At 41.9% G+C, this 17,440-nt stretch overlaps 1 protein-coding gene across 1 annotated transcript in view; it reads right to left on the bottom strand.

Moving 5' to 3' along the window:
* LOC126413148 (trypsin alpha-3-like) overlaps positions 1-17,440 on the bottom strand; it is a 158,253-nt gene that overhangs the window by 90,124 nt on the left and 50,689 nt on the right. Inside the window, exon 2 of the mRNA XM_050083042.1 lies at positions 2,409-2,587. Within this exon, the coding sequence (XP_049938999.1) occupies positions 2,409-2,587 (179 nt within the window). The remainder of the gene's footprint in view (positions 1-2,408; positions 2,588-17,440) is intronic.

The following is a 17,440-nucleotide window of genomic DNA, read 5'->3' as shown; positions in this document are numbered from 1 at the left end:
AATGAGAGGAAGAAATCAAGATAGTCAATATTTGCACTGGAAGTACGGATGGGGATGGTTACATATACTGAAGAGTATAAACATCTGTTAGTAAAAGTGACAAAAGAAGGGAAACCAAATTAAGGAATTAATTCGAGAATAAATGCATGAAACTTTGTTAACGGTACGTTAAATGGTATTTTATCAGATCACCAGATTAGAAAGGAGACAAAGATAAAGCTTCAAAAAATTACTCGAAGCGTTATGACATATGGGTCAGAAGTAGGCTGACCTAATTACAGTCAGTAAAAACATTGATATAACTGGAAGGAGAGAGTCTGCAGGGATATCCAGGTGGTCGTTGGTCAGATATGAAACCATCAGGAAGAAAATGGATGACACAGATTCGATTACTGACTCTGTATAATAAACCCAACGGATATAGCATGGACTTACGAAGAAAATACGAAGAGGACGTGAGAGGAGAGATTGCCACGAGGGATCATGGATTGGAAAAGGCAAGGAAGGAAGAAATATGGAAGCAATGAATACAGACATTTATTAAGACGAAGAAGTACTGAATAAAATTATTGACATAGGGACAAAAACGTAGAAATAAAATAAAATTTGTTATATGGTCTTGAATTACCAAAAAATTAAGTACACTGTAAAACCAGGAATCCTATTTACACTGTACTGAAGGTCTACTGAGCATGTTGTAATTGGTACTGTAGCTGTTGCTATTGTTATTATTATTTTTATTATTATTGTTTTGTACTGCTCATTTACTGCGTACATTGTAGTTGTTAACTGTTAAGATTATCTAAGTTCCTTATCATATGTGGTAAAACAGGTGAATGTGTAAATGAATCCATAAATAAAAAATGTTCCCATCAGGTTAAAATGACTCAACACAAGATACTTGACGCAATAAATGATGGAATATCGACTTCAGAGAAAGAGATGTTTAAGGGACACACTTTATCGATGACTATTTATCGATGAATGTGTATAGTTAGGTGTATCGAGCCAAAGCTGCTGTACTCGTAATGCCATTGTGAAACTATACTCGATATAAGGATTTAGAGTGTTGATTATATAAGATATTGTCCTAACCCTTGCAAACCCTTTGGCAAGTTCTTCAATAAATCAACTGATGAACACACACATTTAGGACATTCGGTAACTGCTGTAGGACAGTTTATGAAGTAAAGTATCATTGAATTTCCCTTCGAACGATACGAAACCGTACAGTCACTGACACGTAACCGAGAATTGGCGGTGAGATACAGACGTCTTTTCATTTCATTTCCCGCAACTCGTAAAGCCAACGCTGCTTTCTATTCCGGAAGCATCTGGGGAAAATGTTCGCCGTTTCTCATCCTCAGTAGAAACAATTAAGGGCCTCCTCCCGTCGGCCACACCTTGACGCAAGTGATTACAAATGTGCCTTCTGGGTTTCATCTCTCAGGCGGTGCTCGTGTGAGATACGGAGCCAAAAGGAAACCGTATAACAAAGGGAAAGGAGGCAAGGTGGAAAAATGAGCAGGAGCGCAGCTCAGTACCTATTGCTGCTACTCACATAAACTGGGCGCGCTTGTCTGTTTTGCACTAAAGGACGTGTAAATCGGTAGCCCTTACCGTACGGCGTAGAAGCCGTCTTAACTGAATCGGTAAATAAATATATTTGTAACGTTTGGAGAATAAAAAAGTTTTGAATTAGAATTCATTGTCCGTTTCGTAATAACTAGTCACGCGCACTTCACCATCTAAGCGGCGCTAGTGATACAGGAAGCAAAACTCTTAACTTACGTATATTGGAGAGAATTCGAAACAATTTAAATTGCAGATACTAGGCACCATCATTCGTGCTTCGAGTTTGGGACGTCTTCGAAGAATAAAAAGTGTTAATAAAACGGTGAGAGACGGAAGGGGAAAAGTTTGGGGAGAAGACGGTGAGAGAGAGAGAGAGAGAGAGAGAGAGAGAGAGAGAGAGAAGAAAAAAAGAAAATGTCGTCGAAGGAGGATTCCTGAGAGCGGGACACAGTTGTAATACGGCCAGAGGAATGTCCCTTGACCAGAACCAATATCTTGGCGCGCGCTATTCACACCCCTTAATGTGACTTCCGAGGGCTGCCTCTGGCGAACGATCGAACGGCATGCATTTTTCCACACTTTCGTTCTGAGCCCCTACCCCCACTCCGACTGTAGCATCCGCGGCGCTCCGGCGCCTCCTCCACGGCTCTTCTGACACTCGCCACTTTCCCTCCCTGCCGCTTCCTCGCCTCCTTTCCCCGGCCCTTCTCTCTCCGCTCTTTTTTTCCGCGGGCCAGGCGCCGCTCTTTATCTCAGTAGCGTTTTCTTTTTTCGCTCGGCGCCTCTCGCCTCCGCGGTCGTCACTCCTCTCGCGCTGTTGCGGTGCATAATACCTGCGAACAGCAGCGGCGGCGGCGGCGGCGGCGGCGGCAGCCAAGCTGCTCTCTCGCCGCGCTTCCTCAAGCCGACCGCAGCTCAATTTCCCAAAGGCGACGCCAGCCCGCGGCCGCAGTGAATGTCCAGAGATATGGGTGTAGCCTGCTGCCCCAGGACAGCGATCTGACTGCAAATTCTAGTGAGCGTTTGGGCCCGAAGAAACTCAACGATTCCGATAGCGTACGAGAAGGGCCCAAAAAGTAATGAGACTGATTTTTTATCTACCGAAGTTTATATTTTTCCAAACAACAACACTGTTCCCTTAAAAGTAGGTCTCTTCGGAGGCTATACACCAGCGGTAGTCGTTGTTCCCAGTCTTGGTAGGAGCGCTGAAAGGCTTCAACTGGGGTTGAAGTGGCTCTGAGCACTACGGGACTTAACATCTGTGGTCATCAGTCCCCTAGAACTTAGAACTATTTAAACCTAACTAACCTAAGGACATCACACACATCCATGCCCGAGTCAGGATTCGAACCTGTAACTGTAGCGGTCACGCGGTTCCAGACTGAAGCGCCTAGAACCGCACGGCCACACCGACCGGCAGGCTTCAACTGGTAGGAGCTGTTACATTCCAGTCACTTTCATTTGAATGTTCTGCCGAGTTCCAAAATGAATTCCTTTTAAGATATTTTTCAATTCCTGGAAACGAAACTGTCACAGCGACTCAGATCAGGCGAATAGGGGGACTGCAGGACAACAGAAATGCCTTTTTAGGTCAAAAATTCAGTGCTGGAAGTGGCCGTGTGACATGGGGAGTTGTCACGATGCAGAATGCACTTCTCTGTAATGTCTGGTCTCACGCGAGTCGCCCTTTTCTTCAGGTTTTCAAGGACACCATTGTAGAACACTTGCTTGATAATTTTCCTTGGAGGGAAAAAAAGCATATATGAAATGAGAACTACAAAACACAGCAGTCTTCTATTCCATCCATATTTTTTGCATATCTAGAAAGGATAAACATTTATTTTATTAACCTCTTCTCCTCCCATGTCTTCATTTGCAGTGTCTGTGAGTCAAACAGAGCCTTTTAAAAATATGAAATATTTCGAAGAATATTATACAACACAAATCAAGAAAACAAATATATGAGAACAGAAATACAATGATATACTCTAAACATCCTTGTGGCACGCCCATTGTCTCCTAATCTGTACTGTTTCTAATACAGTACAACATAATACCAGACAAAGTTTTCTGGATCGTTTCTCCTCCACATCCATAGCTAGAATAACACATCAAGAAATGTACAAATGTACCTCCTCCACACATATTCCATAATACCTAAAAAGCAAAACATACAACTTCTAGGAACTTTTGGTTGACATATTCAAATGAGGTACATTGCTCATTTCATAATCCTAGAACTAACGCGAAACAAAACAAATTTGTTTGATCAACACATAATCTACAGCTAACATCAGGGAAGGGATCCTCCTAGGAACAGACAAGAAAGATACACAGTAAAATGATATCCATGAAAACTACAAGAGAAACATGTAATAGTCATCAAAGGTAGCTACATTTACAAGCGTATCAGAGCATGGGCACAAAAATGTGGAACATCGATAAATCATAAAGGCAACCTAATTAAAGATAGATACTTTTCAATTTTTCAATAAAACTTAACTGTATAAGTTCTTATACCAACAATGAAGCAACTATACAGTTCCAAAAAATATATGAGACGTAGTCTTACATCCCCACCGTTCCTGCTGTCGCATGTAACAGCAACACATCGCCCTTAAAGAAACTCATTACGTTGGCAATGTACCAAAAATTTTCAAGTGGGGAAAAGACACCGTAATTACATACTCGTATTCATACTCCAGTAACCTTATTACTCTTGTCTCCAAAATAGTCCTGATACTAATCTGATGATGATAACTTCGCTAACTTTAACATACATATAAAACTATAACCTCATTATGAAAATCAAATTTACTTAATCTTCATTTACAGGTGCACAAAATTCAAAATATCTTCATGATTTTCATGAAAAAATGAGTTTATTCATCGTTACTACGTTACAAGCGTCTCCCTTATAACCTCAGTCAACTGCAGTGCCTACTGCGTCACCGACAACACAACAAACATCTTAACATGGGATCAGCCTTATCAACTCAGGTACTTGCAATACTCATGAAACATTACTATTCAAATCGTCACTTTGTCATGTCATCACCATTACATCTCACAATATCGTCTGGAATGAGTTTAAGTCTTGTTTAGCCATTATGACCACTTGTGAATCATACACAAGAAAAAGTATCTTCAATTGCGTCTGCATGCATAAAATACAAAAACACAAGCACTAATCACCACTTCACTACAACGTCAATACAGCCTCAACTTCACTAGTCACACCCTCGCTACTTTGTAAATAACTATTCAGTGTCAGCAGAGTCTGCGAAGAATCACTCATGCTACCATAAAAACAACCTCATTGGAAAAAAATAAACTACATCTCCCGATGTCATCAACCATTCTTTTCCTGACTTCTTATTATGGAAATAACGAACATGAACTTTTAAACCAACTGAAGCCACTTACGTACGGCCGTAAGCAAAGATTTTAAATAATTTAATAACTATTTTATTTTGTAGAGTTGTGAATTATTTAAGAATTTGCAAGTCGTGTACTAAGAACTTCTAGACGTAAGAAGTTATAGTTATGTGAACTTTTGTTTTGTATAAGTATATAAGTAGTCAAGACAATAGTTTTTCGATCTCATTTTGTCGTTTTGTCATTTTGTCTCAGCTTATACTATCTAATGTTGTTGGTATTGTATGACCGCTTATTATGAAAAAAAAAATGTGATATTAATGTATTCAAAGCTTTAATTTCAGAAGTAACTTCAATTTTGTCCGAAGGTTATTATCTCTGTGAGAGGGAAAAATTTTATTATAAAATATAAATGATAATTAATTTTGTATGTGAAATCAGGGAAGTGAGATAAGGAGTTTCGGCGGACAGAAATTAATTCAAAACTTAAACTGTGAGAACTTAATTATTTTCGATCACTACATTAGGCAACCCAGCTCAGCGATCGTCAATTTTTTAATAAAATCGAACGAAAAATGGACGTAGGCATAGGATCTTTGGCTGCCAGCAATAATGAACATTGAATTTTTATAATAACACGCAAAAATATCTTTCGATGCTAATTTATCTTACTTGGAAGAGAGTAAAATTAATCTGGACAATACTTGCTTAAAGATTATTCATTGATCTATCCATCAAAGTTAAAGATAGAAAGACACTACGAAATATACACTTCTAAAACGAAACCTGTTTTACGAAAAACTTTAAAGACAGTAAATTTTAGCATCTTCTCGCAAAGGAACTTAACAATTACCATGGAATGAGATCAGAAAGAGTACAACATTATCGATGACTAACCACTACCAACTAGTCAAGGAATATCAAGATCACAGGAGTCGTCACACAATTCAGCACCAGATACTCCCCAACTGGCAATCACATTCATGAGAGAAACCTAAGTTTTTTTTAAATTTCCGGATTAACAAGTAGCAAGATAGAAAAGTATTTACCTTGAGATTGGTGTACATAATGATGAAAGACAGATAACACTACAGAAATAAAATAAAAGGAAATTCCCTGCTGGGGTAGCCCTATACCTGCTGCACACATGACATTAACTCTGTATTATGACTTCATGTCTGATGTACTAAACCATCTTCGCAGCTGCATAATCCTGACTCAGTACTGGGATGCTCAAGCACATTCTGTACATCACAAGACCAAATAAAAGTGGAAAATTCAAATCGTTACTGACAGTACCTAAAATGTAGATCAACAATCTCACTCAGAAGAGGAAGGTCCAAAAAAATATCAAACATGTCTAAGGATGAAATCCACGTCAGTCAGTACACCATCAGATGATATTCCATATTCACATATATTTTCGGAGAAGAAGCTGAGTAGCACCGTTGTGTAGTGATTATGATACTACACTGTTGCATGGTGGTGGTGAGTTCAAAATTCACCAGGACTGTAGAATCTTAATTTCTACATTCGGATCGAGTACATTCTGGAAGCATCCACAGATGTCAAGAAGCATTGTACCAGAATGATCTGTAGCTATATATATATATATATATATATATATATATATATATATATATATATATATATATATACTGTATGTGCTCTGATCGGAGGCAGTTCGCTCCGCGCTCTGGTATGTGCAAGTGCTGTATAAGCCTTCGTTAAGTGAAGTTAGTGTTCGTCATTCATCTAATTAAACCTTCTTCCACGTGACATTATTCTGGCGGAAACGCTGGGTATTGGAACTTGGGATAGCGCACATTATCGACGACACAGTGGCTACCATCAGGCCACGACGGGACGCCGTTTACGTGACGAGAAACCCGAGTTCGAGCCGTATTCAACAGATCTCAATCCACCGGAGACAGAAGAAGAAGAGACCGTTACTATGACAGAAACTGTGTGCCACCACACGAGACATCTTTCCGGTTTCTCTGGAGACGATAACGAAGATCCAAACAAGTGGCTGAAGTTATATGAGCGTATAGCAAAATGTAACAAATGAGACGACACTGTGTGTTTGGCTAACGTATTTTTCTACTTGGAGGGCACTACCAAGCAAAGGTATGAGAACAATGAGGATAAGTTCAAAAGCTGGAAAGTATTCCAGGCAGAACTGCGCAAGTATTTCGGCGACACACAACTACAGAAGTGCAAGACTGAAGAAAAATTAAAATACAGAGCACAGCGACCAGAAGAAATTACAACATCTTACATTCAAGACGTCTTGGAGCTGTGTAAAATAGTGGATTCTAGAATGAAGGAGGAAGACAAGGTTGCACATGTCATGAAGGGTGTTGCTGAGTACATGTATCAAGCCCTAAACCTGAAGCAGGTTTCGACACCAGACGACTTCATAAAATGTTGCCAGTATATCGAGAGAATGCATCAAAAAAGAATTACGCTTTAGAAATTTGAACGGCTTACAAATGTCGCACCGACGTCTGTGATGGAGGAAGCAACTGATTTCACAAGTGTTCTTCGTCAGATGGTGAGAGAAGAAGTTCAGAAGGCACTTGGATTGCACGGAGAGCAAAAAACCGAGCCGCTTCAAGAAGTCGTAAGGGAGGAATTGGAACAGACATTGAACCCCATCTCTCTTCCTTCATGTCCTTTGAACACGGTGAAAAAGTCGAGACCCAGGCGGAGCTACGTTCATACAATGAAGCATGAGGAGCCTGTGTGGGCACCAAGAAGACTGACGTCTGGAGGACCCAGGGCAACCAACGAGTATGGTTTTACGACGGACGAGCAGGTCATGTGGTGCCCTATTGTCGAGAAAAGCGGCGGATACTTGATGACGTCCGCGCCAGAAGACAGCAGACTGACCTTAGCCGAAGCCACCTCCGGGACGACGAAGATGAGTAAGAAGATGGGGGTGCAGGACGATGTAGGCCACCATCACCGTAGGCTAGCCACTTGAGAGGGCGCTCCCCGACACGCCGATCAAGGTCTCCATCGCCGTTTAGAAGCTCCAGCCACTTACCTAACCGCCGCAGTCTGGAATACTAAAGGGTGCGACCTTCTTTGGAGGTGAGGTCTCCGAAGAGAAAAATCCTCCGCCGTCGATCATTACAAAAATGATACGAAACTAAATCGATATGCTCATGGATGGCCGACCAGCCTAAGCTCTGGTGGACTCTGGAGCATCATATTCAGTCAACTCGGAGAAGTACCGTCGCCAGTTCCAGAAAACCGTCTTCGTCGACAGCAGAACATCTCTGCTGAAGGTGGCTAATGGGAAATATGTAAAACCTACAGGAAGGTGTACCATGCGTGTGGGTATAAGTGGGCATACACAGCCCTTAGAATTCATCGTATTACAAGAGTGTAGTCATGACGTCGTTCTCGAATGGGACTTTTTCAAAGCTTCTCGGGTAATTACAGATGGTGATCGCTCAAAGGTTATGCTAGACGAGATACTGTGGACAGGAAGATGCGCATCAGAATGTGTGGAGACTATGTGTGCTGGATGAAGTGATCATTCCTGCGGTCACCGCTACATAGGTAACTGTCATGCAATGGATCAAGCCATATATCTCTGTAGTGGAATGTTAGAGATGGATAGCAATGATGAATAGCGTGGTCATCCCAGGCTCTGTCATCTCGTTTAAGAACGGATTCCGTGAACTGTGGGTAGTTAACTGTCGCCGAGAACCGCTGATCCTTCCAAGACGCATGTGCGTGGCAAGTGCTGAGCCGTTAATTTCAAAACAGCTGAGAGTCATTGAAACCTCCGATGCCGAGTCTGTGGGTGAAATTTGCGCTACCACAACGAGACAAGATCTTCTAGCTCGACCATCACCAAATTTCACAAAGAAACAACATAAGAAGCTACTTGTCATTGTTCAAGAGTTATCTGAATGCTTCAATCCACAGGTGATGAACAAATTAGACAAATCGACGATGAAGCACCGGATGAGCACTGGAGATTGTCAGCCAATAAGCCAGAGAGCATACCGTGTGTCAGCATCGGAATATAGAAAAATTTGCGACGAGGTAGAGAAAGTGATGGATAATGACATCATGACATCATTGAGACTTCACAGAGCCCATGGTCGTCAGGAAGAAGGATGGCAGATGGCGCTTTTGTGTTGATTACAAGAAGCTTAATAACTAAAAAGGGCGTTTTCCCTCTTCCACAAACTTACGATACATTAGATTGTCTGAAGGGGGCTAAGTAACACTCAACCATGGACATGCAATAGTGACAAATCGAAGTAAATGAGGCTGATCGTGAGAAAACTGCATTCATCACCACTAAGGGCCTGTATGAGTTAAAGGTAATTCCGTTTGGCTTGTGTAATGCACCAGTAACTTTTGAACGGATGATGGATAATCTTCTACGTCATCTGAATTGGACAATGTGTCTTCGTTATTTAGATGACATTATAGTGTTCTCATATACATTTGGAGGATACGTAAAAAGACTGAGTTAAAGGTAATTCCGTTTGGCTTTTATAATGCACCAGCAACTTTTGAACGGATGATGGATAATCCTCTACGTCATCTGAATTGGACGATGTGTCTTCGTTATTTAGATGACATTGTAGTGTTCTCATATACATTTGAAGGATACGTAAAAAGACTGAGGACCGTTAGTAAGTGTCTCCAACAAGGCGGACTGAAACATAATCCAAGAAAGTTTCTCCTTGGAGCAAAAGAAATCTAAATACTTGGACACCTTGTTTCAAACGAAGATGTGCGGCCAGACCCAAAAAAGGTGAGATCTATAACGGAATTTCCTACTCCTAAAGGTATTAGATATGTGGGAAGCTTCCTCGGATTATATTGTTTTTACCGTCGTTTTATCAAAGACTTTTGTATGAAAGCCAGGCCACTCCAAGAGTTGTTAAAAGCTCATGCTAAATTTATCTGGGGTTGTGCTCAACACGATCTTTCGATGTGCTGCGCAAAGCTCTGAAGACTGACCCTGTTCTTGGTCTGTGTGATGAGAGAGAACCTACAGAACTATACACAGATGCCAGTGGGTGTGGGCTCGGTGCTGCTCAGGTGCAAATTTCGGATGGAAAAGAGAATGTTATAGCCTATGCTTCTAGGACACTTTCAAAATCCGAGAGAAACTACTCATCTACAGGAAGAGAAAGTCTTGCTGTGACCTGGGCCATGTGCAAATTTCGACAGTGTCTCTATGGAAGGCCATTCACAGTTGTTACACACCATCATTCACTTTGTTGGTTGACAGGTCTCAAATGTCCAACAGGACGACTCGCCAGGTCGGCACTACGTCTTCAAGATTATGACAGTACCATAGCGCGCAAAGGTGAAAGAAAATACCAAGATGCCGACAGTCTCTCAAGAAATATTGTGAAAGACCATCTAGACTTCGCTGAAGATTGTGACTGTCTCGCTGCACTCCAGGATCTCCCTGCTGAGCAGAAGAAAGACGCCAAGATATCTCAAATTATGCTTGCTTTAAATCGGTCAGAAGATGTGAAAGGTAATTACTGGACTACATTGATCCGTTTGGAAAGAGGTGATTCCTAAACACATGCGCTTAGATGTTCTACAGAAATTCCATGACACAACTGAGGCCGGACATTTCGGATTTACTAAGACACACAATAGAATCCGCAAGAGATTTTTTGGCTAGGTTTATTTAGGAGTGTCCGTTACTATGCGTCGCACTGTAGAGAGTGCCAGGGGAGAAAGGTAGTTCCTCAGAAACCACCGGGCCGACTCATACCAATTACACCAGACAAAACGCCTTTCCAGCGTGCTGGGAATGACTTCTTCGGACTATTCCCAATGCCTGCTAGTGGCAATAGATGTATTATTGTTTTCACTGGTTATCTCACACGCAATGAGATTACAAAAGCCGAGAAAACAGCAGAAGCATCCGAGGTAGCTAAGTTCATCGTGGAAGATAGTGTGTTAAAATACGGTGCCCCAAGGTCGTTAGTTACGGATCGAGGGAAAGTTTTTCAATCGAATCTTGTGACAGATATAAACCGTCAGTGCAACGTTACTCATCACATTCGCAAATTAATTGGCTTACTGAACGCCTTAATAAGACCTTGGCCGACATGCTATCAATGTTTGACAACATTGAGCGAAGGAACTGGGATGAGGTGCTACCTTTCGTGACGTTTGCCTACAACACCGCCAAACAAGACACCACAGGATTTACGCCATTGTTCGACTACGACAATGGACACTGTGTTTCCATTACATCCTGATGACGTGGACGACGACGACATCAGCCATGTATTAACCAGAGCTGGGAAAGCTAGGCCGTAAGCTCGACTTCGAACTCTGCAGACTCAAGAAAGCGATCGTCGAAGGTATGCGGCGAACCACCGCATTGTTGTCTACCAGCCTGCTGACCTCGTATGGATCTTCACACCTGTTCGGAAGGTTGGTCTCTCTGAGAAGCTCCTCAGGCGTTACTTTGGACCTTGGAAGATAGTAAGACAGTTTTCTGATGTTACTTATGAAGTTGAAGTTTTCGACCCCACACAAGACGATGAAAGATCATACGGTCCACGTCCTTCGAATAAAGCGCTACAACGATCCTGCAACCTAGGGTAAATTCGAAGCTCCAGCGACAGGCAACAAGTGAAAAGATGACGAAGAGCGTAGTGGCAAAAGAATTTCTAAGAAGATCACCGCCAGGGAGAGCGGGAGTCGGAGTATGCAGGACCGATGACTCGTTCCCGGGCTAGGAGGACGCAACACGGAGACGATATTCTCTTAAGGAGGGAGCAATGTCGCAGAAGAAGCTGAGTAGCACCGTAGTATAGTGGTTATGATACTAAACTGTTGCATGGAGGATCGTTAGTTCTAAACTCATCTGGACTGAACAATATTAATTTCTATATTCGGTTCGAGTACATTCTGGAAGTATCCACAAGCGTCAAGAAGCTTTGTACCGGAATGTTCTGTAGCTGTATACATACTGTGTGTGCTCTGGCCGGAGGCAGTTCGCTCCAAGCTCTTGTTTGTGCAAGTGCTGTATAAGCCTTCGTTAATTGAAGTTAATGTTCGTCATTCATCTAAATACACCTTCTTCTACGTGGCATTATTCTGGTGGAGAAGCTGGGAATTGGAACTTGTGACAGCGCACGTTATCGACGACACAGTGGCTACCATCAGGCCACCAGACCGCCGTTTACGTGACGAGAAACGCGAGTTCGAGCCATATTCAACAGATCGCAATGCACCGGAGACGGAAGAAGAAGAGGACGTTAAAATAACAGCAATTGTTGCCACCACACGAGACATCTTCTGGGTTCTCTGTCGAAGATCCAAACAAGTGGCTGAAGGTATACGAGCGTATAGCTAGACCCAGAAAAGGTGAGATCTATAACGGAATGTACTATTCCTAAAAGTATTAAATATGTGAGAAGCTTTGTCGGATTATGTTTTTGTTACCATCGTTTTATGAAAGACTTTTGTATCAAAGCCAGGCCACACCAAGCGTTGTTAAAAGCTCATGCTAAATTTATCTGGGGTGGTGCACAACAAGATCTTTCGATGTGCTGCGAAAGGTCTGGAGACCGTCCCTGTCTCTATGATGAGAGAGCACCTACAGAACTACACACAGATGCTAGTGAGTATGGGCTCGGTGCTTTTCTGCTGCAAATTTCGGATGGAAAAGGGAAGGTTATAGCCTATGCCTCTACGGCACTTGCAAAAGCCGGGAGAAACTACTCATTACAGTAAGAGAAAGTCTTGCTGTGATCTGGGCCATGCTATCAATGTTCGTCAACGTTGAGCACAGCAACTGGGATTAGATGCTACCTTTCGTGACGTTTGCCTGTAACACCGCCAAACAAGACACCACAGGATTCACGCCATTTTTCCTGGTGCATGGGCGTGAGGTGACTACGACGATGGACACTGTGTTTCCTTTACATCATGATGACGCGGACGACGACTACATCGGCCAGGTGTTAATCTGAGCGGAGGAAGCTCGGCAGTTAGCTCGACACCGCACCCTTCAGGCTCAAGAAAACGATCGCCGAAGGTATGACGCGAGCCACCGCCCTGTTGTCTACCAGCCTGGTGACCTCGTATGGATCTTCAGCCTTGTTCAGAAGATTGGTCTCTCTGAGAAGCTCCTCAGGCGCTAATGTGGACCTCATAAGATAGTAAGACAGTTGTCTGATGAACTTATGAAGTTGAAGATTTCGGTCCCGACACAAGAAGACGAAAGATCGGAGATGTGGTCCACGTCCTTCGAATGAAGCGCTACAAGGATCCTGCAACCCAGGGTAAATTCGAAGCTCCAGTGACAGGCAACAAGTGGAAAGGTGACGAAAAGTGTAACGGCAAAAGAAGTTGCAAGATCACCGCCAGAGCGAGCATCAGTCATAGGGAGTCGGAGTATGCAGGACCGACGAATCGTTCCCGGACTAGGAAGAAGTAACACCTAGACGCTGTTAAGGAGGGAGCAATGTCGCAGAAGTAGCACCGTAGTGTACTGGTTATAGTACTAAACTGTTCCATGGTGTGTCGTAAGCTGAAGACTCACCTTGACTGTACATTCTTAATTTCTATATTCGGTTCGAGTACATTCTGTAAGTATCCACACATGTCAAGAAGCACTGTACGGGAATGTTCTGTAGCTGTATATATACTATATGTGTTCTGGCCGAAGGCAGTTCTCTTCACCCTCTTTTATGTGCATGTGCGGAATAAACCTTCGATAAGTGAAGTTAGTGTTCGTCATTCAGCTAATTACACCTTCTTCTACGTGACAATATAATTTGAAACTTTATTAATTATTCTATGGCTAAAAAATATCGATCAACGAATATCACGGCTCACTGTACAGAAAATACCCACTCGTATTTGCACTTATCACATTTCGTAAAACACCCATAGAAGTAATAAATTCTTAAGAAACGCGCATGAAGGAGATCTGTAGCGTATTTTTCACTTTACAATCATCAAATGAAAGACATTACAGAATACTCATACCAGATGTCACACACACACACACACACACACACACACACACACACACACACACACACACACACACAGAGGAGAACTGTATAGACCTACAAGAAATTATCTCCTTAATGAAGTAAAACTACACGAAGTTCACACAGAGATATATGGACGCATTCACAACTGTAGAATCTTGTACCGCAAGGAATCGAGAGAGAGGATATTGTTATGGATGTCCGGTATCCTCTATCTTCACGTGTGGAGTAACACGGTTCTTTATTTACATGAATATTTACTTAACTGGAATAGAGTCCACGTTCTGTGGTTCAAGCTCATCATGAATAGTCCTCATGCCGACAGTATCGGTAATCCTGCTATTACACACGTCAGTCTCACTGCTAGGCCCGCTAATGTCACTAATCTGGTCGCTATGTATTGTCATAACATGCAATGTGAACTTAATCCGCCCTGAGAATGTATTGACAGACGCGAAACTCGATGAGTGAGTCAGTGAGGCCCTCCGGCAGCAGATGCGGCCTAAATATGTACATGCTGTCGACAGGGTTGTGGCGACCTGTTGCTTCTCGGTGTGTCTCTGGCCTATCTCGTAATAGGCACCCTTGATCCAGCACGTACTATCGATCTTCGCCCTACATCTTTGCCAACCTGTGTGCTGGCGACAGACTATGCCAGCACAACAACACACTGCAAAACCTGAGTATCACGTAAAGTTACCTACCATCTATCCTCATTGCATATGTGCCATTTACATGGAAAAGTTCGCTTATTTAATACACCACCCCAAAAATCTTATAAGAAGAAATACATGCACAAGGAAAAGAGAAAAAAGGAAAACGATTCACCATAAGGAATTATCGGAATGGGACAGAAAACGTTTGATTTAATGTTCACATACAGAAAGAAGAAATTATTGCATTTCAGAAAAATTAGAAGATTTTTTCAAGAAGTAAATTAATAAAATCACAAGAAGTCAATAACGTGTTGATCCAGTTCCAGCCGTTATACAACCAGTTACTCGGTTTGGAAATGATTGACAGAGTTGTTGGATGTCGTCATAAGGGACATAGTGCCAAATTCTGCCCAAATGGTGCGTTACATTGTGAAAATCATGAGATCATTGGAGACTCGTGCATATAACGCTCCAAACGTTCTCAGTTGAGGGCAGATTCGACAACGTAGTTGCCCAAGGTAAGGTTTGGCAAACTCGAAGACAAACAGGAGAAACTCTCGCCATGTGCGGGCAGGCATCATGAAGCTGAAATGTACGCCCAGAATGGCTTACTATGAAGGGCAAAAAAGAGCTGTGTAGGATATCTTCGACGTAGGTTAGCATATCACTTTTTGGCAGAATATTTTTGGATGAATTACTTAAATTTTTTTAATGTAATCATCTGTGTCATTACTGCACTATTATTTATGCAATCATCTATGTCATTACTGTACTATTATCCGTGTTGTTATCTAAATTTTTGTCTGTAATTGTTTGACATGTGGATGTCCTTTTTCAAGTATCTGCTAATATATGTTAAGTTGGTTGCCTCATGATCATCTACATGTGGCTATTACTGTAATAACCTGACGCGTTCTACATCCTAGCGATACATTCGTGTCAAGGATCCACGGAACTCGGAAATAAATAAATAAAAGAAATAAGACGTGCCCGTGCGCTGTAAGGATGCCTCAGATGGAAACCAAAGTGGTCCTGCTATAAAAGTAAATCGCATCCCAAATCATCACACGTTGTTTGCGGGCCGTATGGCGTGTGGCGGTCGCACTGGTATCCCGTCAGTGTCCGTTACGTCTCTAGACTTGTCTTCATTGGTCATTGGCGCTGAGCTGCAAGTGGGACTCCAGTCAATGAGATTCCAGGCCGAGGACTTGTCTGGAGGCGCCCTGGACAGTGGTAGGATGCCAAACGGACGGTCACCATCAGATATATCCCTTACATTGGGGATCATTCATTTTCAATTTCCTATCCCCAACTTGTAATACAATATCACCGTTGGCGATATTACCACATATGGAAAAATCTGTCATTGATTCACGTCCTCCTGGTGTCATACACACATATTCTACAATCTACTGGAGAGAGCTGGCTTCGTTCGCAAATATAAACTTTGTTGTTACTGTACAATTGAACAATTTATTGTTTTCAGATAGGTAAGTGGCAATAGCTTCAGTTCCGTGTACTTTACCTGTAATTCCAACCATTTCCTTCCTATTTAACGCTAATTAATTTGCAACAACAATATTACCAAACTCCAAGCCTGGTTTGAGGTATCGGGGTGTCGCACGCAAGTTATATTCCTTATACCATCAACTGATTTATTCTTGGAACTGGCAAGAACTCATCGATACATTTAACTAATTCGTCATCGTAATTCTCTTGATCTTCTTTAGGCACTATTACATCATCTAATCCTAATCCATAATTAGTTAATTCTAATTCAGATACCTCTCCCAACTCTTGGCTTACGTGTACTGTGTAGTCATCAGGTACAAACACAGACTCCTTCTGAACAGATGTGAACTCTTCCAACTCTCAATTACTGGTAGATTCTGTGCCACCTGAGCCCTTGCTCCTCCCCAGTAGTCAGCTTTGCCACAGCAGTAGCAAGTTCTACTTTTGTAACTGCTTTCTGTATGTCAATTTGCCCTTATTCTCGTAGATTTCGTCTTTATTTCATTAGTTTGCTTTTTTTCTCTATTAATAAATCAGTATCATTTTCATTATATCCAATAAAGTTTTAATTTGTTGTCTGAAATTACTTCTGTTTTCCAACCTACCAGCGTCTCTTATCTACGTTGTGGCTACTAACATTTTTACGAAATCCTGTGTACTCAGCCCTGTCTTCTATTGAATTTCAGAAGATCCACAAGAACGATCAGCTCCTTCAGAATGTTACGGTAAGTCACAGTTCCAAACATCAGATAAAAAAAATAATCTTAAGTCACCAAACTCTCTATGTAGCACCATAAGATCAGTAACAATGGGCAGCTCTCTTCAATATTCTGTCTTGACACTCAGTATCGTACACTAAATGAAAGAAAAATGCACTAAAATCAACACACAGAAAAATATTCAAAAGTATCAGATATTAAATTTTTACACACTGTTTTCAAAGCATAGAAATATACCGTTCGTGTCTTACTCAGAAGACTTGTAATGCTACAGTATTTGATTGAAAACTGAATAACGTTTTCACAAACAGGAACTGTGCCCTGACAGTAAAGTTCTCCAAAAGTAAGGTGACTGTTCAGTTTAAAGTTGGCACTACTACCGTAATAGCATCCTGTCATGCTCCAGTTTCAACAGTTTGTGCTCTGTCACAGGCAGAATATCCTAACATGACCCGAATCCAACATGTTCAACAGGTTGCGCCCTGTCACACAAACATGTCATTAATTAATGGATGAAATCTGATTGTGGCACGAAAAATTACACTTATCTGAGCTGTTCACGCTTACTGTAATCATGCAG

The sequence above is a fragment of the Schistocerca serialis genome, chromosome 7, assembly GCF_023864345.2.
Source record: "Schistocerca serialis cubense isolate TAMUIC-IGC-003099 chromosome 7, iqSchSeri2.2, whole genome shotgun sequence".
Classification (NCBI taxonomy): Eukaryota; Metazoa; Arthropoda; class Insecta; order Orthoptera; family Acrididae; genus Schistocerca; species Schistocerca serialis.
This window is presented reverse-complemented; position numbering and strand designations above follow the sequence as displayed.